This window comes from Adiantum capillus-veneris, chromosome 3 (genome assembly GCF_014529385.1).
Source record: "Adiantum capillus-veneris isolate H3 chromosome 3, ASM1452938v2, whole genome shotgun sequence".
Classification (NCBI taxonomy): domain Eukaryota; kingdom Viridiplantae; phylum Streptophyta; class Polypodiopsida; order Polypodiales; family Pteridaceae; genus Adiantum; species Adiantum capillus-veneris.
The window spans coordinates 23,249,761-23,275,051 of NC_140933.1; the positions used below are offsets into that span (position 1 = coordinate 23,249,761).

Here is a 25,291-nt window from a genome sequence, read left to right on the forward strand (position 1 = left end):
ATGCCCCTTTGCATTCCCCCCCCCCCCACATACACACACACACACACACACACAGCACAACATCCCCGCCGCCCCCTTTCCCAGTTCTGCTCCAAAGAAGAATTAACAAACAGATGAAATCGTCTCTTTCATTCAAAAATGTATTGGTGATTGAGCTGTTATGTTCTGAACTAAGACGTGTGTTTACAGACTGAAATACTTTTGACAAAGAGTCGCTCTGTGGAGTTTGAAGCATCAGAAAAATTCCCTCTCAGTTTGGGATTGGCCCCAGCAAAGGCTGCATTTGTGGAAGGGGAACAAGCTGTTAAAACCCCCACTGTGAGTGTGGATGAACCTAAAAAGAATGAGCAATTAAAGGACAAAACCAAGGATTATCACCAGGCATTGAAGGTGATGAACATAGCACAAATACCTCAACAGGTACAAGACATAGGGTCCCAGACAGCCAATGAAGACATGGATAAATCCAAAGACAAAGAAGCAAATAAACCAGGTGAGAACTATCAGCACGAAAACATTTTGCCTTCAGAAAATCTTGGGGAATTCACTATGCTGGCAAAAGTGTCAAATCTCAAGGATAGAGAAATTACAGAAAAGTTGCAAACCCAAGAGCCTGAGCTTCTTAGACCTGCAGAAACCATTGGAGACGATGCCTTGCAACAGCCAGAAGGTTTACAATTGCAGGAGGATGTTGGAAAGAAAGAGGTTCCCTGGCAGAAGTCCACACTTGTACTAAAAGACGAAACAAAGCCATGTAGTGAGGCAGATGACCGGGAAAATGAGGAAGAAGATAAGAGTGTCGATCATGGCCCTAACATTCAGAAAAAGGATTTCTTAAAGGAGGCCATGACAACAGAAGAGGTACACTCAGAAGAGTTAAATCATGCAAAAATCAACATAGCAGAGGAACTGCATGATGTAGAACAGAAGCCTCAACAAGCAACTTTGGAGCCTGGACAAGCTAGCATCCTGCTGGAGTGTACAGAGATTCAGCCTGCAAGTAAAAAACAGCTAGACGCTGAAATAGATTATTACCAAAAGACAGAACAGTTAAAACCTATTCCAGTTGATGAAACTTATGATTTAGCAGCAGAACACATCAAGAGAGAGATTGATCCTGAGGTGTCCATTCTTCTCCAATCTAAAATGGAAACTCCTGATACAGGAAATAAGTCAACTGAGAGGAAGCAGCCAGACCAAGAGGTTGATCGAGAAGAATCCTATGTCGAACCTGAGCAGCATCAACCCGCGCAATCACAAATTTTATGTGATGTTGATGACCTCAAGGAAACAGAAGCTGCAGTGCTGAAGCTAATCCCAGTAGAAGACCACAAGGTTCAGGCTGTAGAAGGGGAGACTCCTGAAATTGAGGAAGAGACCTCTGGGCGTGAAGGACAGGAAATTCAGGATTACACAGCATCATCTAACCAACATGTAATACCAGCTGATGCTACAATCATAAATAATAATGAGGACCCTGAAGCCACAGAGATGCTATTGACATCAGAACGGGAGACAGATGTACCAAAAGAACCTCACACTCCAAAAGAACAACCAGCCACTGACATGGATGACCAAAAGGAAGAGACACCTGGAATGCCTATCCTTGATGAGCAGAAGGACGAGGAATCTGAAAACCCCATGCCAGAGACCAAAGAAATTGAGGAGGCAATGTTAGGGCATAGTACACAAATGAAAGTGCTTGAGGACAAAAAAGAGGAGAACCTTCTGGAAGAAGACCAGCAAATCCATGATTTGGTGGTAGACCCAGATAAAAAGGTAGGCCCATCAGATGACATGGCCATTAATGAGAACCAGAATGACCTTGATCCCCAAGTAAAGTATGTAGGGAAAGAGGCACAAGAAGAATCATGGCCTACATCACAAGAGATTCACCTTGCAGATGAAGGATTGCTGGCTGCTTACAAGGAGGAAGAAGAAGATATAGCAACATCCAAAGACCATGATGAGCAAGAAACTGTGCTTAAAAACATTTCAGAAAAGCTTGAGGCTCCTGAAAGAGATTTATCTGCCATCAAGAATTCCTATCTTGAAGAACTACAAGAGGTGAATTATTTGTTAACAGAGCCTCAAGAAAACAGGGTTCTATCCCAACCTACAGTTGCGCAAAAGGATAAGCTTCTTGAGTCTCAACTTCAAGAAACTGAGGCAAGGCTCGACGAAGAGCCACACCAAGACGAGTCATGTCCTCAACCTGAAGATAGAGAACAGGTAACCACTGGCTTGAATAGGCAGAAGGAAGAGGAATATGTGATTACTATTCCAGTAGTTGCTGGTACTAATGATGCAGACAAAGACCTCCATAAACAAGCTATTCAGCTTGAGACAATTGGAGGGGATAATTTTGAAACAATGGCTGAATCCATCAGAGAAGGTGACCGACTAATGCATGATAACCCAGCAGAGCCTCAGGAAAAAACTGCCCCATTAGGTGTAACAGCTACTGATCAGCATGAGGACCTTCAGGAGGCTCATGCAACAGTGCTCAAAGAACAGCCAAACCAAGAGTCACAACAAGAAGAGCCCCGTCTCACATGTGAAGAGAAAGAACCTGCAAATAAAGAAGAGGGAGCCGTGGCCATAGAAGCAGACTTCACAGGAAAAACTGAAGAGCCTGAGCCAGGATCTGCTCAGGCCAATGCCTTCGTACAAGAATCTGCCCCAGCAGTAGACCATATCGAGCAGACTGGCATCCAACAAGCTGAAGGAGATCCCAGATTCCTCTTGATCAAAGAGCAAAATAATACACCTCAGGAAACAGAGAAGGAAGTACCAATACAGCTGCAAGAAAAACCTGTCGATAAAGAATTTATACAGAGAGCAGAAATGATTATGCAAGCTTCCACTGCATGTTCTACAGTACCAGACACCGAAGAAACATCCAAGGAGGTCAGCACAGGCAGTAGTCAAGAAAAAAAGTTCACAGCTATTGCAGTGAACCCACCCATAGATGCAGGAGAACAGCCTGATGACCAAGACACCACATGCAGTGATGAGCATGAGCATCGGCTGCCAGAGCATCAAACTATAGAACAGCCACAACAGGAGTGTGTTTCTATGGAAAACAAAATGCTAAAAGTAGCCAATGAACCAGATGCTGTAAAAAATGAAGATCCCTGCATACAGAAAGAAATTTCACAGGACAGCAAAGTAACATATGAGGAGGTCGAGGAAGGTGACGCTCTAGAGACCCAGGCTACAGATATAACAGTAGAGCCACAGGAAGATGTATGTGAAGAAACTTGTGAAGATCCTAGGTCCTGCATTGATAAGGATGATCTTGCTGAGACTCAAGTCAGAAGACAGCCAGACAAGGAGGGTGTTTCTCACGATGAGGTACTAGAAGTAGCAACAGAATCACAAGAGACAGCCTGTGAAGAGAAATCTGGCCTAGCAGCAGAAACAAAAGAAAAGCTTGACATCCAATCAGCAGAAGGAAAACCCACAGAGCCCTTTACTGCAAAAGAAGATGTGAAGGATGGTCAGGACCAATGCGACGTGCTTCATGTTCTGAAGGATATTCCAGATGAAGTAACAGAGGTTGACCCAATCACCACACCATCATTGACTCCAGGAATATCAGTAGACACACCAGTGTCCTATGCAGAAGAGAAAGATAGTAATGCTCAGGAAAGAGAGGTGAAGGTAGCAACAGAGCTGCAAGAACAGCTCATAGCTGAAATGGATATAACTTCACCTACAATCTATATTGAAGAGAAGTCTGATGAGGTCAGAGCTAATGATTTTCAAGAAAATGTGGTCACAGATAAAAGGCTAGATCCACCCAAAGATGCAGGTGATGAGAAGACAGGTTCAACCTGCATTGATGAGAATAAGCATGATCCTTTAGAGCCTCAAGCAGCAGAACATCCAGATGAGGAGAGTGTTTCTATACAAAAGGACGGGTTTGGAGTATCCGTAGAGCCACAAGATGGACCCTCAGAAGTAGAATTGGCCATAACAACTAAGGATGCTGACAAGCAAAAAGAAAATCAACACGAACTGAGAGAAATTGAGGAGCAAGGCAACATGGCTGATCTTCATAAACTGGAGGCTTTCCATGAATCAACAGAGGCTGAAGTGACAACCACAGAACCGTTCAGCCCAAGAGTTCCAGTAGACATTGATGAAGAACTCTGTGCACAGGAAAAACATTCAGAAGGAGATGAACATGTAGAGCTTGAAGAAGAAGCTTTAGAAAGGGAATCTTTGGAGGCACCTGGTATAGCCATGCTGCCTTTCAGTGATGAACCAATTGTGGACAGCATAGAGGCAAGTAAGGAGGTAAAAGCATGTGATGTTCAAGGGAACAAGAAAGTAGATATGGCAGTAGAGCTCAGGGATGGAAGAGACGTTAATAGTGAAAAAGATGCCCCAAGCAATGATGAGCAGAAGCCTGATCCTTTGGAACTTGGAATGGAAGAAAAGCCTGACCAGGAAAGAGATATAGCTGAGAAGGAGGTACTAGAAGTACCCATAGAACTGCAAGATGTCTCAACTGAAGGACAGTGCAGCCCAAAACCTGAGGACAGGAAAAAAGCTAGCAGTGAACTAGAAGAGGCGGGACCTCTGATAGACATTGAGGAGCAGTGTGACATGCCTAACATTTCAATAAAGGCGGTTCCACATGCGGAAGCAGAGGTCGAAGTGATGACAGACTCACTACCTATAGAAACAACAGACATTCAAGAGCCTTGTCCAAGGCAAAAGCATGACAACATTCATGAAGTACAGGGAGACATGGCACGAGAGCTGCAAGAAGAAGTCCCTATCCTGGCAGTTGAATTACCTATACAACCTCCCACAAGCGACAAAGTAATAGTAGACACAGACGAAACAAGTGAGCAAGTGAGAACAGGTGATTTTCAGGAGAATGAGAAAGCAGATATGGCAATAAAGTCCAGGGATGGAAGTGAAGTTCATAGTGAGAAAGATGCCCCATGCAATGATGAGCAGAAGCCTGATCCGTTGGAACTTGGAATGGCAGAAAAGCCTGACCAGGAAAGAGAGATAGCTGAGAAGGAGGTACTAGAAGTACCTATAGAACTGCAAGATAATCCAACTGAAGGACAACATAGCCCAAAATCTGAGGACATGAAAAAGGTGAGCACTGAACCAGAAGAGGCAGAACCTCTGAAAGACAGTGAAGAGCAGTGTAACATGCCTGAAATTTCAATTAAGGCGGTTCCACATGCAGAGGTCGAAGTGATTACAGACTCACTATCTATAGAAGCACCAGACATTCAAGAGACCTGTGCAAGGGAAGAACATAACAACATTCATGAAGTACAGGGAGACATGGCACCAGAGCTGCTAGAAGAAGTCCCTATCCTGGCAGCTGAATTACCTATACAACCTCTCACAAGCGACCAAGTAATAGTAGACACAGATAAAGCAAGTGAGCAGGTGAGAACAGGTGTTTGTCAGGAGGACGAGAAAGCAGATATGCCAGTAGAGCCCAGGGATGGCATTGAACTTCATAGTGAGAAAGATGCCCCATGCAATGATGAGCAGAAGCCTGATCCTTTGGAACTTGGAATGGAAGAAAAGCCTGACCAGGAAAGAGAGATAGCTGAGAAGGAGGTACTAGAAGTACCTATAGAACTGCAAGATGTTCCAACTGAAGGACAACATAGCTCAAAATCTGAGGACATGAAAAAGGTGAGCCCTGAACCAGAAGAGGCAGAACCTCTGATAGACAGTGAAGAGCAGTGTAACATGCCTGAAATTTCAATTAAAGCGGTTCCACATGCAGAGGTCGAAGTGATTACAGACTCACTATCTATAGAAGCACCAGACATTCAAGAGACCTGTGCAAGGGAAGAACATAACAACATTCATGAAGTACAGGGAGACATGTCACCAGAGCTGCTAGAAGAAGTCCCTATCCTGGCAGCTGAATTACCTATACAACCTCTCACAAGCGACCAAGTAATAGTAGACACAGATAAAGCAAGTGAGCAGGTGAGAACAGGTGATCGTCAGGAGGATGAGAAAGCAGATATGCCAGTAGAGCCCAGGGATGGCATTGAACTTCATAGTGAAAAAGATGCCCCATGCAATGATGAGCAGAAACGTGATCCTTTGGAACGTGCAACGGAAGAAAAGCTTGACCAGGAAAGAGTTATAGCTGAGAAGGAGGTACTAGAAGTACCCATAGAACTGCAAGATGTTCCAACTGAAGTACAGCATAGCCCAAAACCTGAGGACATGAAAAAGGCTGGCACTGAACCAGAAGAGGCAGAACATCTAATAGCCAGTGAAGAGCAGTGTAGCAGGACTGACATTTCAATTAAGGCGATTCCACATGCCGAAGCAGAGGTAGAAATGATTCCAGACTCACTATCTCTACAAGTGCCAGACATTCAAGAGCAGCATGACAACATTCATGAAGTACAGGGAGACATGGCACCAGAGCTGCAAGAAGAAGTCCCTATCCTGGCAGCTGAATTACCTATACAACCTCCAACAAGCGACAAAGTAATAGTAGACACAAACGAAACAAGTGAGCTGGTGACAACAGGAGATTTTCAGGAGGACAAGAAAGCAGATATGGCAGTAGAGCTCAGGGATGGAAGAGACGTTAATAGTGAAAAAGATGCCCCATGCAATGATGAGCAGCAGCCTGATCCTTTGGAACTTGGAATGGAAGAAAAGTCTGACCAGGAAAGAGATATAGCTGAGAAGGAGGTACTAGAAGTACCCATAGAACTGCAAGATGTCTCAACTGAAGGACAGTGTAACCCCGAACCTGAGGACATGAAAAAAGCTAGCAGTGAACCAGTAGAGGCAGGACCTCTGATAGACGTTGAGGAGCAGTGTGACATGCCTGACATTTCAATTAAGGCGGTTCCACATGCGGAAGCAGAGGTCGAAGTGATGACAGACTCACTACCTATAGAAGCAACAGACATTCAAGAGCCTTGTCCAAGGGAAAAGCATGACAACATTCATGAAGTACAGGGAGACATGGCACCAGAGCTGCAAGATGAAGTCCCTATCCTGGCAGTTGAATTACCTATACAACCTCCCACAAGCGACAAAGTAATAGTAGACACAGACGAAACAAGTGAGCAAGTGAGAACAGGTGATTTTCAGGAGAATGAGAAAGCAGATATGGCAGTAAAGTCCAGGGATGGAAGTGAAGTTCTTAGTGAGAAAGTTGCCCCATGCAATGATGAGCAGAAGCCTGATCCTTTGGAACTTGGAATGAAAGAAAAGCCTGACCAGGAAAGAGATATAGCTGAGGAGGAGATACTAGAAGTACCCATAGAACTGCAAGATGTCTCAACTGAAGGACAGTGTAGCCCCGAACCTGAGGACATGAAAAAAGCTAGCAGTGAACCAGAAGAGGCAGGACCTCTGATAGACATTGAGGAGCAGTGTTACATGCCTGACATTTCAATTGAGGCGGTTCCACATGCGGAAGCAGAGGTCAAAGTGATAACAGACTCACTACCTATAGAAGCAACAGACATTCAAGAGCCTTGTCCAAGGCAAAAGCATGACAACATTCATGAAGTACAAGGAGACATGGCACCAGAGCTGCAAGAAGAAGTCCCTATCCTGGCAGTTGAATTACCTATACAACCTCGCACAAGCGACAAAGTAATAGTAGACACCGATGAAACAAGTGAGCAGGTGAGAACAGGTGATTTTCAGGAGAACAAGAAAGCAGATATGGCAGTAAAGCCCAGGGATGCAAGTGAAGTTCATAGTGAGAAAGATGCCCCATGCAATGATGAGCAGAAGCCTGATCCTTTGGAACTTGGAATGGAAGAAAAGCCTGACCAGGAAAGAGAGATAGCTGAGGACGAGGTACTAGAAGTACCCATAGAACTGCAAGATGTTCCAACTGAAGGACAACATAGCCCAAGATTTGAGGACATGAAAAAGGTGAGCACTGAACAAGAACAGGCAGAGCCTCTGATAGACAGTGAAGAACAGTGTAACATGCCTGACATTTCAATTAAGGAGGTTCCACATGCAGAGGTCGGAGTGATTACAGACTCACTATCTATAGAAGCGCCAGACATTCAAGAGCCCTGTGCAAGGGAAGAACATGACAACATTCATGAAGTACATGGAGACATGGCACCAGAGCTGCAAGAAGAAGTCCCTATCCTGCCAGCTGATATACAACCTCCCACAAGCGACCAAGTAATAGTGGACACAGACAAAGCAAGTGAGCAGGTGAGAACAGGTGATTTTCAGGAGCAAAAGAAAGCAGAGATGGCAGTAGAGCCCAGGGATGGAAGTGAAGTTCATAGTGAAAACGATGCCCAATGCAATGATGAGCAGAAACGTGATCCCTTGGAACATGGTATAGAAGAAAAGCCTGACCAGGAAAGAATTATAGCTGAGAAGAAGGTACTAGAAATACCCATAGAACTGCAAGATATTCCAACTGAAGGACAGTGCAGCCCAAAACCTGAGGACATGAAAAAGGCGAGCACTGAAGCAGAAGAGGCAGAACCTCCAGTAAACAGTGAAGAGCAGAGTGAGAAGCCTGAAATTTCAATTCAGGCGGTTCCACATGCGAAAGCGGAGGTAGAAGTGATTACAGACTCACTACCTATAGAAGCGACAGACATTCAAGAGCCCTGTGCAAGGGAAGAACATGACAACATTCAGGAAGTACAAGGAGACATGGCACCAGAGCTGCAAGAAGAAGTCCCTATCCTGGTAGCTGAATTACCCGTACAACCTCCCACAAGCGACCAAGTAATAGCAGACACAGACAAAATAAGTGAGCAGGTGAGAACAGGTCATTTTCAGGAGAACGAGGTCACAGATAATGCAGTGCAGCCTACAACAGTCATGGCTGACAGTATGGATGAATTTCCAGAGACTGGAGATGACACGGAATTAGAAGAAAATTGTGGCAAGATCAAGGCAGATGGTCTACAAGATAACGAAATCACAGTGCAGCCACCAGTTGATGCTAGTGAACAGCCAATTGCAAAAGAAGCCAGATGCCTTGCTGACCATAAGGATAGTCTTTCAGAACATCCACTCTCAGAACAGCAAGATCAAGAGTGTGATTATGAAGACAAAGATGAGATAGAAATACCCATAGAACCCCTAGATAGAACCTCCATAAAAGAATCTAACCTTGCAGCAGAGGATAACAAAATGCCTGACATCCAAGAAGCAATGGCAATACCTGCAGTCAAAGAAAGAGGAGCTGAACCATTAATTACAGAGTTGTTGACCCCGTCTGCATCACAGGAAAAATATGGAAATGTTCAGCAAGAAGCAACAGACATAGCCACACATCAGCAGGAAAACCGGGAGTCTGAATTTGAATTTGGAAAGTCTAAGGAACCTTCAAATGATGACCAAGTAAATCTGGAAAGCATGAAGACACATGATGAGGTGAAAACAGGTGATTTTCAAGAGGATGGAGTCACAAACATAGAACTAGATACGCCCGATCATTTATGTGAAGAGCCAAATAATGTCACATGCATTGACAGCAATAAGGATGAAGCTTTCGAGACTCAAGTGGGAAGAGAGCCAGACCAAGAGGAAGTTTCTCAGGAAAAGATGGTGCTGGACGAAAAACCACAAGATCTGGCCTGCGAAGGAGAATCTATTCAAATTGGAGAAGATATCAGAAAGCCTGAGAAAAAATTAGCCCATACAGAACTGTTCATTGAACAAGAACCGAGAGAATATGAAGAACAATGTGGCATGCTTCATGATTCAACTCTTGAGACTCCAGATAAAACAATAGAGGCCGAACCAACAACCACCAAGCCATTGACTCTAGAAGTCCCGATAGACACTCGAGCGCCACGTGAACCTGTTCAAGAGGCACAGGTAAGTTCACCAGCAGAGCCCCAAGAAGAAATTATCCAAGGGGAACCTATGCCACTAGCCGAAATGTGTGTCCAACCTTCATTTGAAGAGCAGGCATTGAAGCAAATCGAGACATCTGAGGATGACAAAGCAGGTACATTTCAAATTGATGAAGTTACAGAGAAAGCACTAGAGCCACCCCAACATGCAAGTGAGGAGCAGCGTGAAGAAACCATAAGCATTGACAGCCAGATGACAAGTCCTCCAGAACCTCCAGAAGTAGAACAGCTAAATGAGAGCATCTCTAGGGCAGAGAACGTTCAAGAAGTAGCCATAGAACCAGAAATTATAGCCCCTGAAGTAAGATTGAGCCTAGCAACAGACGATACCCAAAATCCTGAAGTGCAAAAGGCAGAGGGAGACCCAGCAGAAGAGACGGAACAATTAACCACAGACTCAATGACTCGAGAAGTGCCAGTAGACAAAGAGCCCTCTGCATTGAAAGACGGTAGCAATGTCCAAGAAACACATGCGAATGTGCCCAAAGAGATGCCTGGATTAGGAACCCAAATGGTTACGCAACCTTCTACAGATGAACAGGCCTTGATTGACCGTAGCGAGATAACTAAGGAGGTTCACAGAGGTGATAATCAAGAGAATGACGCTACAGAAGAGGAAGTTGTGGCAGACGAGTTGCAAGTAAAAACAATGGAAATTGACACTAAAGACACATTCGAGGAGGTCACACATGATGTTCAACAAAGCACTGATGAGAGCTGTACCATAGGAATCGATGACAATAAGAACGGTCTCCCAGAGACTCAACTGGCAAAAGAACCAGGTGATTTTCACGAAACGAAGGCACTAGAAGTAGCCATAGAGCCACAAGTTACGACCTCTGAAGGGCATTCTAGCTCATCAGCAGCAGACGACGAAAAGTCTGATTTCCCCCCAGCTGAAACAGAACCCACAGAACCTTTCTTTCAAGAATCTGAAGTATTAAGCAGTGAGAAGCCATGCGAGGAGCCAGACATCACGAAGCTGGAGGCCCTTGATGTAGCAGCAGGTGACAAAGTACTAGCCACAGAACCTTTGAATCAGGAATTGCCATTCGACATGGAAGAGTCCTGTCCACAACAAGAAGGTAGCGATATTCCAAAAACAGACACAGCTATACCAGCAGAGCTGCAAGAAAAGACTGTTGAAGGGGAGTCTATCCACATCGATAAATTTGATATGCAACCTCCAACTGAAGTACAAGCATTAATGGACATTGAAGAGCCAAGTACAGAGGTCCAACTAGACAATTCGAAGGAGGAGGCCGCAGGTTTTGAGAGAGAATCAGCCATAGCAGGTCAAGAACCTCACAAAAAGGATACAGATACCACATGCATTGGTGAGGATACCTTTGATCTTTCAGAGATTCGAATGGGTAACCAACCAGAGGATGAGAGTGTCATTATGGAGAAGGAGCTAGAAGTAGCACCCGAACTACGAGATACAGCTCCTGAAGGTGACATAGCAGCAGCGACTACAAAGCCAGATATCCAACAAGCAAACATAGAACCTGAAGAGAGCTTCGTTCAAGCACCTGTGGATTCTGAGCAGCATTTTGAGAGGCCTAGTATCCCAAACATTAAGGCTTCAGAAGCGTCCTTAGAAGATGCAGCACATTCTGAAGACAAAGGTATACAGATAGAAGGTGGTAATGTTCAGGAGGCAGAGGAAGTTGTAGCAACAGAGCCACAAGAAATTTTTTTGGCAGAACCTATTTCAGCAGGTGAAATGATCATGCACCCTCCTGAAGATGAACAAGCAATAGTGGATAGTGAAGAGAGATTGGAAGAGGCCAAACCAGGTGAGGTTCCAGATGACAAGGTCACAAATGTAGCTAGAGAGATCGCAGGTTTTGAGATAGACCCAGCCATAGCAGGTGACCAAAAGGTTAAAGATACCACATGCATTGGTGAGGATACCTTTGATCTTCCAGAGATTCGAATGGCTAACCAACCAGAGGATGAGCATGTCTCTATGGAGAAGGAGCTAGAAGTAGCACCAGAACCACGAGATACAGCCCCTGATGGTGACATAGCAGCAGAGACTACAAAGCCAGATATCCAACAATCAAACATAGAACCTGCAGAGAGCTTCGGTCAAGCACCTGTAGATTCTGAGCAGCATTTTGAGAGGACTAGCATCCCAAACACTAAGGCCTCAGAAGCATCCTTAGAAGTTGCAGCAGATTTTGAAGACAAAGGTACACAGGTAGAAGGTGGTAATGTTCAGGAAGCAGAGGAAGTTGTAGCAACAGAGCCACAAGAAAAATCCTTGGCAGAACCTATTTCAGCAGGTGAAATGACCATGCACCCTCCTGAAGATGAACAAGCATTAGTGGATAGTGAAGAGAAAGAAGAGGCCAAACCAGGTGAGGTTCCAGATGACGAGGTCACAAATGTAGCTAGAGAGATCGCAGGTTTTGAGATAGACCCGGCCATAGCAGGTGACCAAAAGGCTAAAGATACCACGTGCATTGGTGAGCATACCTTTGATCTTCAAGAGATTCAAATGGCAAACCAACCAGACAATGACAGTGTCTCTATGGAGAAGGAGCTAGAACCACGAGATACAGCCCCTGAAGGTGACATAGCAGCAGAGACTACAACAAAGCCAGATATCCAACAAGCAAACATACAACCTGCAGAAAGCTTGGTTCAAGAAGTTTTGGACTCTGAGCAGCATTTTGAAGACACAGATGCACAGCAGATAGGGGGTGGTAATGTTCAGGAAGCAGAGGAAGTTGTAGCAACAGAGCAACAAGAAAAATCCTTGGCAGAACCTATTTCAGCAGCTGAAATCACCATGCACCCTACCGAAGATGACCAAGCATTGATGGATAGTGAAGAGAGATTGGAAGAGGCCAAACCAGGTGGGGTTCCAGATGACAAGGTCACAAATGTAGCTAGAGAGATTACAGGATTTGAGATAGAAGAAGCCATAGCAGGTGACCGAAAGCATAAAGATACCACATGGATTAGTGAGCATGCCTTTGATCTTCAAGAGATTCAAAAGGAAAACCAGCCAGACGATGACAGTGTCTCTATGGAGAAGGAGCTAGAAGTAGCACTAGAACCCCAAGATGCAGCCCCTGAAGGTGACATAGCAGCAGAGACTAAAACAAAGCCGGATATCCAGGAAGCAGGCATAGAACCTGGAGACAGCTTGGTTCAAGAACTCGCGGATTCTGAGCAGCATTGTGACAAGCTGCGTCTCCCAAAACCTGAGGCTTCAGATGCATCCATAGAAGATGCAGAAGATTTGAAAGACAAGGATGTGCAGAAAGAGGGCGGTAATGTTCAGGACGCAGAGGGAGATGCAGTAACAGACCCACAGGACAAATTCTTGAAAGAACCTATTCCCACAGCTGAAATGACGATGCAACTTACCGAAGATGACCAAGCAACTGTGGATAGTGAAAAGAGACTGGAAGAGGTCAAATTGGATGAGGTTGACAAAGTCACAAATGTTGCAGAGACACCAAAGCTCTCATACAAGGAGCCTAGTGATCCGATTACATGCATCGAAAACATTACAGAAGAGCTTTTGGAGACTGAAGAGGCAAGAGTGCCACAGCAGGAGGGTGTCTGCAAGGGCAAGGAAGTGACAGAAGTATCTGTTAATTCTCAAGAGATGGCAGGTACACTGGCATCAGAGGGTAAAAAAGAGCCTGACATCACACATGCAGAGGGAGAACCCACAGAATCCTTCTATCATGAAAAACTAAATAACAGTGAGGAGCAATGTGACATGCCTGAAGGCCCAAAGCCAGAGGCTCCGGGTGAGGCAGAAACCACAGATGCACTGACTCGATCAGTGCTACTAGACACTGTCAATGTCAAGCAAGGAGATGAAGATGCAGCAGCAGCGCTGCAAGAAAAAACAATAGAAGGGGAGTTTTTCCCAGTAGCTGAAATGGTCATGCAACATTCCAATGATGATCAAGTCTCAGTCCAGAGTAAAGAGACATGTGATAAAGTAAATTCAGGTGATTTGCAAGAGAACATGGTCATAGGAATGGAAGAACAGCCAGCCAGAGATTTGTGTGAACAGCTTGATGAAAACCCAACTACAGGCATCGATGACACCAAGGATGACCTTTCCAGGACAAAAGAACCAGAGCAAGAAGTCATTGCCCTTGTAAATGAAATCGTACAAGTAACTGGAGAACCGCAAGATAAGCCCAGTGAAGGAGAATCTAACCAGCCAGGAGAAGATAGCAAATTATTCGATATCCAACAACCCCAAAAAGAACCGACAGAATCCTCTACCAAAGACGAAGAACACTTGGAGACAGAGCAGCCATGCAACCTGCCTACTGGTCTAGACATGGATAATACAGATGCAGGAACAGGGGCTGAATTAATAACCACAGCACCTTTGACTCAAGAGGTTTCAATAGGAACTGAAGAGCCCTGTGCAAAGGATGAAGTTGGTGATGATGATCGGCAAACAGACACAAAGCTGGAAGAAGATGCCATTGAAGAGGACTCTATCCAGACAGCTGAAAGGACACATGAGAAGGTCCAGGCAGAAAAATCTCAAGAAAATAAGGTCACAGATACTGCAATAGAGCCACCCAAAGATGCAGAGGAAGAGCCTCATGATACAAATATACCATGCATAGACAAAAGTAAGGGTGGTCTCTTAGAGCCTCAGTGGGCTGGACAGCCGGACCAGGAGACCGAAAAGGAAGGGCTGGAAGCCGCCATTGGAGCACAAGACATGCCCGTCTCACACGAAAAGGAGGAAGATAACAAATTACTTGATATCCAACAAACCCCAAAAGAACTCACAGAACCCCCTACCGAAGACAAAGAACCCTGTGCACAGGATGATGTTGGTGTTGATCGGCAAACGGACACAAAGCCGGAAGAAGCCGCCATTGAAGAGGACTCTATCCAGACAGCTGAAAGGGGTTTACAACCTACCACTACAGAGCAAGAATTGGCAGACATTGAAAGGACACATGAAGAGGTCGAGGCGGAAAAATCTCAAGGAAACAAGGTCACAGTTACTGTAATAGAGCCACCCAAAGATATACAAGAGACCAAAAAGGAAGGACTGGAAGGGGCCATCGGATTACAAGATATACCCATCTCACAGGAAAAGGAGGAAGATGACAAATTACTCGATATCCAACAACCCCAAAAAGAACCCACAGAACCCTCCACCGAAGGCCAACACATGGACACAGAGCAGCTATGCGCCCTGCCTACTGGTCTAGACATGGATAATACAGATGCAGGAACAGGGGCAGAATTAATAACCACAGCACCTTTGACGCAAGAGGCGTCGTTAGGGACTGAAGAACCCTGTGCACAGGACGAAGTTGGTGACGATCGGCAAAGAGACACGAAGCTGGAAGAAGAAGCCATTGAAGAGCACTCTATACAGGCAGCTGAAAGGGTTTTACAACCTACCACTACAAAGCAAGAATTGGCAGACATTGAAACGACACATGAGGAGGTCGAGGCAGAAAAATCTCAAGAAAATAAGGTCACAGATACTGCAATAGAGCCATTCAAAGATGCAATGGAAGAGCCTCATGATACAAATATACCATGCATTGACAAAACTAAGGGTGATCTCTTAGAGCCTCAGTGGGCTGGACAGCCGGACCAGGAGACCATAATGGAAGGGCTGGAAGCGGACATCGGAGCACAAGATATACCCATCTCACAGAAGGAGGAAGATAACAGTAACACAGCAATCGGTGATGTAGTAGATGATAGCCTCCAACCTTGCACTGAAGAACAACCATTAGAGCGAAGCAAAGAGCCAAAACAAGAGGCTAATGTTCAAGAGAATGAGGTGAAAAAAATAGCAATCAAGCCACTCATGCAGGTCGTCATGGATAGAGTAGGAGAGTCACAAAAGGAAACATATGAAGAAGAATCCTGCATTCAAGAGGAACAGGATCACAAAGACAGTAGGGAGGTGCATAATATGCTAGCAGAGCCTGATGAGAACAGCGTCCTATCCCAGCCTGGAGTCTTGGAGCAAAAGGATGCCCTTCTAGAGTCTCAAGTGAAAGAAACCAGGGAAAATCAGCCTGAAGATGAAGAACATGCAGAGATGGAAAATCAGGAAGAGGTGCATGTGAGTACTATTCCAGTTGTCAATAGTACTAATAATGCAGAAATTAATCTCGATAAACAAGAAATTCCGCTTGAGAATATTGAAGAAATTCCGCTTGAGAATATTGAAGGGGATAGTTTTCAGTCTCAAGTGAAAGAAACCAAAGAAAATCAACCTGAAGATGAAGAACATGCAGAGATGGAAAGGCGGGAGGAGGAGCATGTGAGTACTATTCCAGTTGTTGATAGTATTCAGCTTGAGAATATTGAAGGGGATAGTTTCGAAACACTGACTGGGTCCATTCAAGAAAGTGAGCAACTAACCTATGATATTCCAGCAGAGCCTCGGGGAGAAGTCACCCGCTTAGAGGTGACAGCTACTGATGAGCAGGAAGAGGACTTCCAAGAGGCTCAAGTAAGAGAGATCAAAGAAAAGCCGAAGCAAGAGTCACACCAAGAAGATCCATGTCTCACATCTGAGAATATTGAAGGGGATAGTTTTGAAACACCGGCTGGGTCCATTCAAGAAAGTGACCAATTAATCCATGATATTCCAGCAGAGCCTCAAGGAAAAGTCACCCCCTTAGAGGTAACAGCTACTGATGAGCAGGAAGACAATCTTCAGGAGGGTCAAGTAAGAGAGATCAAAGAAACGCGAAACCAAGTGTCACACCAAGAAGAGCCGTGTCTCACATCTGAAGAAATAGAACCTGCCATAGAAGCAGATCTCAAAGGAAAAACTGAGGAGCCTGTGCCAGGATCTGATCAGGCCAATACAATGGAACAAGAATCGGCTCCAGTCGCAAACAATATCAAACAGGCTGAAACTCAACAAGCAGCAGCAGACACCTTTACTGGAGAACAAAATTATGCACCTCGGGAGACAGAGATAGATGTACCAATACAGCTGCAAGAAAGACCTGTTGACGGAGAATGTATACAGACAGCTGAAATGAGTATGCAACCTTCCGCTGCATGTTCTCCAGTACCAGACAACGAAGAAACGTCTGAGGAGGCCACAGCAAGCAATATTCATGAAACAAAGTGCCCAGATATTGTATTACACCCACATAAGGATGCGCAAGAAAAACCTGATGGGCAAGACACCACATGCAGTGATGAGCACGAGCATCCTCTGCCAGAGCATCCAATCACAGAACAGCCACACCAGGAGAGTGCTTCAGTGGAGAACAAAATGCTTGAAGTAGCCATAGAACCAGAAAATGTTAAAGATCAAGAAGATTCAAGTGCACATCAAGAAAATGGTCAGAAACCAGAGCTGCCAGAAAAACCCTTCAAGGGCCAGTCTTTCCCAGCGATTGAACTGTCTATCCATCCAGCTGCTGATGATAAAGCTTCACAGGACAGAGAAGCAACATATGAGGAGGTAGAAGCAGGCGGTGCTGTAGAGAACCAGACTGCAGATGTAGTGGTAGAGCCACAGAAAGATGCATGTCAAGAAACTTATGGAGGTCCTAGCACATGCATAGGTAACAGTAAGGATGAACTTGCAGAGACTCAACTTGAAAGACAGCTTGATCAGGAGGGTATTTCTCACGATAAGGAGGTGCAAGAAATAGCAATAGAATCACAAGAGACGGCCTATGAGGAAAAATCTGGCCTGGCAGCAGAACCAATGCAAAAACCGGACGTCGAATCAGCTGAGAGAAAATTCAGGGAATGCTTTACTCCAAATGAGGAGGTAAATGATGTTCTGAAGAAGGATGTTCCAGATTATTTCACAGACTCTGAGCTAATCACCACACTACCAGTGACTCTTGGAATGTCGGTAGACACTCCAAAGGCCTGTGCACAAGAGAAAGATGGTAATGTTCAGGAAAGAGAGGTGAATGTAGCAGAGTTGCAAGAACAGCTCATAGACGAAAAGAATATGCAACCTTCACCTGTAACACAGATAACAGCTGAGGCCAAAGCAACTGGTTTTCAAGAAACCCAGGTCACAGATGAAGGGCTTGAGCCAACCAAAGAAGCAGGTGATAAGACTAATGAGACAGAGACGGGTTCCACATGCATTAATGAGAATAAGGATGATTCTTTAGAGCATCAAATGGCAGAACGTTCAGACCAGGAGAGTGTTTCTGTGGAAAAGGACATGCTAGGAGTATTCATAGAACCACATGATGGACCCTCAGAAGGAGAATCGGCCTTGTCAACTAAGGAAACTGAAAAGGAAATTAAGCCTGAATCTGAATGCAAAGACCAAGAAATGATAGAAATAGAGGAGCGAGAGGAGCAAGGCAACACTACTGAATTACACAAGGTGGAGGTTTCACATACAGCAACAGAGGCTGAATTGATAACCACAGAATCAATCAGTCCAAGGGTTCCAGTAGACATTGAGGAGCCCTCTCCACAGGAGAAACATCCAGAAGGAGATGTACAAGTAGAACTAGAAGGAAAAGCTTCAGAAGGGGGGTCTTTGGACGCAGCTGGAGTAACTGATGATCAAGCAATTGTGGATAGAAAAGCGACAATTGAGGAGGTCAAAGCATTTGATGCTCAAGAGGACGAGAACACAAATATAGCAGTAGAGAGCAGAGATGAAGGTGAAGATAATAGTGAAAGAGATGACCCATGCATTAATGAGCAGAAGAGCAATCCTATGGAACTTGGAAAGGAAGAAAAGTCAGAGCAGGAAAGTGCTATAGTTGAAAAGGAGGTGCTAGAAGTACCCATAGATATCCCCACTGAAGGACAGTGTAGCCCAACACCCGAGGACGAGAAAGAGCCTGGCACTGAACCAGCAGAGGCAGAATCCCCAATAGACAGGGAAGAGCAGTGTGACATACCTCACATGTCAAAGGAGATGGTTCCAGATACGGAGGCAGAGGTAGAAGAAATTACAGCACCAGTACACTTTGAAGAGCCGTGTGTAGAGGAAGGACGAGATGAAGTTCATGAACTACAGGGAGGTGTGGCACCAGAGCTGAAAGAAAGGATTCCTTTGCTGGCAGCTGAATCACCTGTACAACCCTCCACAAGTGACCAAGTAATAGAACACACAGAAGAGACAAGTGAGGAGGTCACAATAGGTGATTTTCAGGGGAAAGAGGTATCAGCTAGGACAGCACAGACACTCAGTAATCAATACGAAGAGCCTGATGTAAACCCTAAAACAGTGATTTCTGACAATATCGATAATCTTCCAGACTCTGAAGTAGCAAAAGCTCCAGAGCAAGAAAGTGTTTCTTTGGAAAAGGAGGCACCAGAAGTAATAGGAGAACAACAGGCTATGGCCAGTGAAGACAAATATAGCCCAGAAGCAGAAGACATCAAAAAGCCTCATAGTCAATCTACTGGAAGAGAACACAAAGAAACCTTCATTCAAGAAGCACGACTCATTGAAGATAGTGCGGAGCAATGCAGCATTCCTTCTGTTCCAAAGCAGGAGGATCAAGATGCAGCAACAGAGGCTGCACCAGAAACTGCAGAAGAATTGAATCCAGGACTGTCTCCAAACACTGAGGTATCCTTTGCACAAGAAGAAGATTTCAATGCTCAGGAAACTGAGGTTGATGCACCAACAGAGCTTCAAGAAAAAACTGTCGAAGCAGAGTCTATCAACACAGAGAAGGTCAAAGCACATGATGTTCTACAGAAAGAACTTGCAGAAATAGAAGTAAATACACCCAAAGATTTAAATGAAGACACTAATGAGAGCCGTACCGTAGGAATTGATGACAATAAAGATGGTCTCCCAGAGACCCAACTGGCAAAAGAACCAGGTGATCCTCAAGAAGCGGAGGTGCTAGAAGCAGCCATGGAGCCACAAGCTACAGCCTTGGAAGGGTATTCTAGCTTGGCAGCAGCAGATGTCAAAAAGCCTGATTACCCACCAGCTGAAACAGAACTCCCAGAACCCCTCTTTGAGAAATCTGAAATGATAGGCACTGAGAATCCATGCGAGGAGCCAGACACGCCGAAGCTGGAGACCCTTGACGTAGCAGCAGGTGACAAAGCACTAACCAGAGAGCTCTTGAATCAAATTGACATTGAAGAGCCCTGTCCACAGCAAGAAGGTAGTGATGTTCCAAAAACAGACACACAGCTACCAGCAGAGTTGCAAGAAACGGCTGTTGAAAGGGAATCTATTCAGATATATGAAATAGATATGCAACCTCCAACTGAAGTACAAGCATTACTGGGTATTGAAGAGCCAAATGCAGAGGCCCAACCAGATGATTTGAAGGAGCAGATCGCAAGTTTTGAGATAGAACCAGCCACAGCAGGTGGAGAACCTCACAAAAAGAATACAGATACCACATGCATCGGTGAGCATACCTTTGATCTTCAACAAGCAAACATAGAACCTGAAGAAACCTTGGTTCAAGAACTTGTGGATTCTGAGAAGCATTTTGAGAAGCCTAGTATCCCAAACACTGAGGCTTCAGATGCATCCTTAGAGGATGCAGCAGATTTTAAAGACAAAGATACACAGATAGCAAGTGGTGATGTTCAGGAAGCAGAGGAAGATACAGCAACAGTCTCCTTTGGAGAATCTATTTCAGCAGCTGAAAGGACCACGCACCCTTCTGAAGATGACCAACCATTAGTGGATAGTGCTAGGAGATCGGAAGAGGTCAAACCAGGCGAGGTTCCAGATGACAAGGCCACAAATGTAGCTATAGATACATCAAAGCTTTTATGCGAGGAGCATGGTGATCCTACCACATGGAACAACATTAAGGAAGAGCTTTTGGAGACCGAAGAGGCAAGCATGCCACAGCAGGAGGGTGTCTGTGAGGGAAAGGAAGTGATAGAAGTACCTGTGATAGAAGTACCTGGTAAAGAAGAATTTAGGCTGGCATCCGAGAATTTTAAAGAGTCTGACATCACAGAAGCAGAGGGAGAGACCACAGAACCCCCCTATCCAGAACAACAACTAAATGACAGTGAGGAGCAATGTGACAAAGTTCCAAAGACGGAGGTCCCAGATGCAGAAACAGAGGCTGAAACCACCACCACAAATGCACCGACTCAAGGGGTGCTACTAGAAAGTGACAAGCTAGGTTCACAGGAAGGTGGTAATTTCCAGGAAGGAGAGGGAGATGTAGCTGCAGCCCTGCAAGACAAAAGAATTGAAGGGGAATCCTTTCCAGTAGCTGAAACAGTCATGCAACATTCAGATGATGACCAAGTAGCACTCCACAGTAAAGAGACATGTGACGAAGTCAAAACAGATGATTTCCAAGAGAGCATGGTCATAGAATTAGAAGAACAGCCAGCCAGAGATTTGTGTGGACAGCTTAATGAGAACCCTACTACAGGCATAGAAGACAACAAGGATGATATCCTCGAGAAAAAAGAGCCAGACCAAGCAGTTGTTGCGCCTGTAGATGAAATAGTACAAGCTGGAGAACCGCAAGATAAGGTCTGTGACACAGAATCTAGCCAGCGAGGAGAAGAAAACAAATTACTCAAGATCCAGCAAGGACCCTCTAATGGAGACCAAGAACATGCGGAGACAGAGCAGCCATGCGCCCTGCCTACTGGTCTAGACATGGATAATACAGATGCAAGAACGGGGGCTGAAGTAATAATCACAGCACCTACGACTCAAGACGTGTCAGTAGGGGCTGAAGAACCCTGTGCACAGGATGAAGTTGGTGATGATCAGCAAACAGACACAAAGCTGGAAGAAAAAGTGGTTGACGAGGACTCCATCCAGACATCTGATGGGAGTCTGCAACCTACCACTTCAGAGTCAGACATTGAAATGACATATGAGAAGGTTGGGGCAGGAAAATTTCAGGAGACTGACGAAGTCACAGATATTGCTATAGAGCCACCCAAAGATGTAGTTGAAGACGAGAGTAAGGATGATCTCTTAGAGCTTCAGTGGGCAGGAAAGCCAGACGAGGAGGTGGAAAAAGAAGGGCTAGAAGCGGCCATCCAAGCACAAGATACGCCCATGTCACAAGAAAAAAAGAAAGATTACAGTGAAACAGCAATTAGTGATGTGGTTGTGAAGCCTCATGAAATGGCCTTGAAAGAAGAATCTAGCCTAGTAGATGACGGTCTGCAACCTTGCACTGAAGAACAACCATTAAAGAACAGCAAAGAGCCAGAAGAAGAAGGTGATGTCCGAGACAACAAGGAGAAAAAGATAGACGTAGAACCACTCATCGCCGTGAACAGAGCAGTAGAGCCACAGAAGGGAACACATGTAGAAGAATGCTCAGTAGGGGCTGAAGAACCCTGTGCAGAGGACGAAGCCCATGATGGTCACCAAACAGTTCCAAAGCTGGAAGAAATAGCAGTTGACGAGCTCTCCATCCAAACAGCTCAAAGGAGTTTTCAACCTATCACTTCAGAGCAAGAATTATCAGACAATGACATGACATATGAGAAGGTTGGGGCAGGAAAATCTCAAGAGGATGAGGTCACAGATATTGAAATAGAGCCACCCAAAGATGCAGACGAAAAGCCTCTCGGAAAAAATATACCATGCACTTACGAGAGTAAGGATGATCTCTTAAATCCTCAGTGGGAAGGACAGACAGACCAGGAGATTGAAAAGGGGGGGCTAGAAACGGCCATCAGAGCACACGATATGCCCATGTCACAGAAAGAAGAGAAAGATTACAGTGAAACAGCAATCAGTGATGTGGTTGTAAAGCCTCATGAAATGGCCTTGAACGAAGAATCTAGCCTGGTAGATGATGATGATCTGCAACCTTGCACTGAAGAACAACCATTAAAGGACAGCATAAAGCAAGAAGAAGAGGCTAATGTCCAAGACAATGAGGAGAAAAAGATAGCCGTAGAGCCACTCATACAAGTCACCAGAGCAGTAGAGCCACAGAAGGAAACATATGTAGAAGAATCCCCAGTAGGGGCTGAAGAACCCTGTGCAGAAGATGAAGTCGATGATGATCAGCAAATAGTTTTAAAGCTGGAAGAAAAAGTGGTTGAAGAGGACTCCATCCAGACAGCTGAAAGGAGTTTTCAACCTACGACAGAGCAAGAACTAGCAGACATTGAAATGATATATAAGAAGGTTGGGGCAGGAAAATCTCAAGAGGATGAGGTCACAGATATTGAAATAGAGCCACCCAAAGATGCAGATGGAAAGCCTTGCGGAAAAAATATACCATGCACTAACGAGAGTAAGGATGATCTCTTAAAGCCTCAGCGGGAAGGACAGCCAGACCAGGAGATAAAAAATGAGGGGCTAGAAGTGGCCATCGGAGCACAAAATATGCCCATGTCACATGAAAAAGAAAAAGATTGCAGTGAAACAGCAATCAGTGATGCGGTTGTAAAGCCCCATGAAATGGCTTTGAAAGAAGAATCTAGCCCGGTAGATGATGGTCTTCAACATTGCACTGAAGAACAACCATTAAAGGACAGCAAAGAGCCAGAAGAAGAGCCTTCTATCCAAGACAATGAGGAGAAAAAGATAGACATTGAGCCACTCGTACAAGTCGCCATGGATAGAGCAGAAGAGCCACAGAAGAAAACATATGTAGAAGAATCCTGCATTCAAGAAGAACCCGACAACAGAGAGAGAAGGGAGGTCCATAATTTGCTCACTAAGCCTGATGAACAAAGAGTTATAACGCAACCTGCAGCTGTCGATCAGGAGGGTGATCTTCTAGGGTCTCAAGTTGAAGAAAGAGAGGGAATGCTAGACCAAGAGCCACATAGAGAAGATTTTTTCCATCAACCTGAAAATGAAGCAGAGGTAGGCATTGCCATGGATAAACAAGAGGAAGAGCTACATCCGATGGAGCTCAATAAACAAGAGGAAATTGGAGGGGATAGTCTTGAAACAATCGCTGAGTCCGTCCAAGAAGGGGACCAGCTAATACATGATATTCCAGCAGAGCCTCAGGGAAAAGTCAGTCCATCAAATGTAGCAGCTACTGATGAGCATGAGCATGAACTTCAGGAGCCTCAAGCAAGAGAGCTCGAAGAAGAGCCAAACCAAGAGTCATGCCAAGAAGAGCCAACAAGTCTTCCATATGACGAGCTAGAACCTGCAAATCAAGAAGAGGCAGCCATGGCAATAGAAGCAGACCTCAGCAAAAAAAGTGAGCCTGTGCCAGGATCTGATCAGGCCAATGCCTTGGATCAAGAATCTGCCCCAGCATCAAATAACACAGAGCAGGCTGGCTTCCAACAAGCTGGGGCAGATCCTACATTCATCTTGATCGAAGAACAAAAGCATACACCTCAGGAAACAGAGATGGATGTACCAATACAGCTGCAAGAAAAGCCTGTTGAAAAAGAATTTATACAGACAGCCGAAATGCTTATGCAGCCTTCCACTGCATGTTCTGCAGTACCAGACATTGAAGAAACATCTGAGGAGGTCAGAGCAGGCAATATTCAAGAAAATAGGGACAAAGATACTGCACTAAACCCACCCGGGGATGCACAAGAAAAGCCTGATGAGCAAGATACCACATGCAGCGATGAGCATGAGCATCCTCTGTCAAAGCCGCCACACCAGGAGAATGTTTCTGTGGAGAACAAAATGCTCACAGTAGCCATGGAACCAGAAGATGTTGTAGATAGTGAAGATCTCTGTGCACAGAAAGAAAATGGCAATGCACAGGGAGCTCAAACACCACAGCTGCTGGAAAAAGAAGACGAATCTATCTTGGCAAATGAAATGTCTATCCTACCCGCTATCGATGATAAAAATTCACAGGACAGTGAAGCAACATATGAGGTGGTTGAAGCAGGTGACGTCCTAGAGAACCAGACTACAGATTCACTGGTAGAAGCACAGAAAGATGTGTGTCAAGAAACTTATGGAGAACCTAGCAGATGCATTGATAACAATAAGGATGATCTTGCAGAGAGTCCACTTGAAAGACAGCCAGATCAGGATGGTGTTTCTGAAGATAAGGAGGTACTAGAAATAGCAATAGAATCACGAGAGACGACAGACATGCAACCTTCACCTATACCACAGATTGAAGAGATTACTGATGAGGCCCACGCAAATGATTTTCAAGAAACCGAGACCACAGATAAAGGGATAGAGCCACCTAAAGATGCAGGCGATGAGACAAATGAAACAGAGACAGGTTCGACATGCATTAGTGAGAATAAGCATCATCCTTTTGAACCTCAAGCGGCAGAACAGCCAGACAAAGAGAGAGTTTCTGTGGAAAAGGATGTGCTAGGAGGATCCATAGAACCACACGAGAAGCCGAGTCAGGACCACATGAGACAAATCGATGAGGTGGCCAAGCCCAGGATCAGAGAAATAAATATAATAGAGGGCAACCATACAAATGAAATTCAAGAGCCCGAGGAAGCACAGCAACCAAGGAGCTACAAGCAACAAGATGAAG

The 25,291-nt window shown here is 45.0% G+C and overlaps 1 protein-coding gene across 1 annotated transcript in view; it reads left to right on the forward strand.

Moving 5' to 3' along the window:
- The window catches only part of LOC147460604 (uncharacterized), a 32,839-nt gene that overhangs the window by 5,841 nt on the left and 1,707 nt on the right, over positions 1-25,291 (forward strand). The window contains exon 3 of the mRNA XM_086508087.1: positions 190-25,291. Coding sequence (XP_086364213.1) covers positions 190-25,291 — 25,102 coding nt within the window. The remainder of the gene's footprint in view (positions 1-189) is intronic.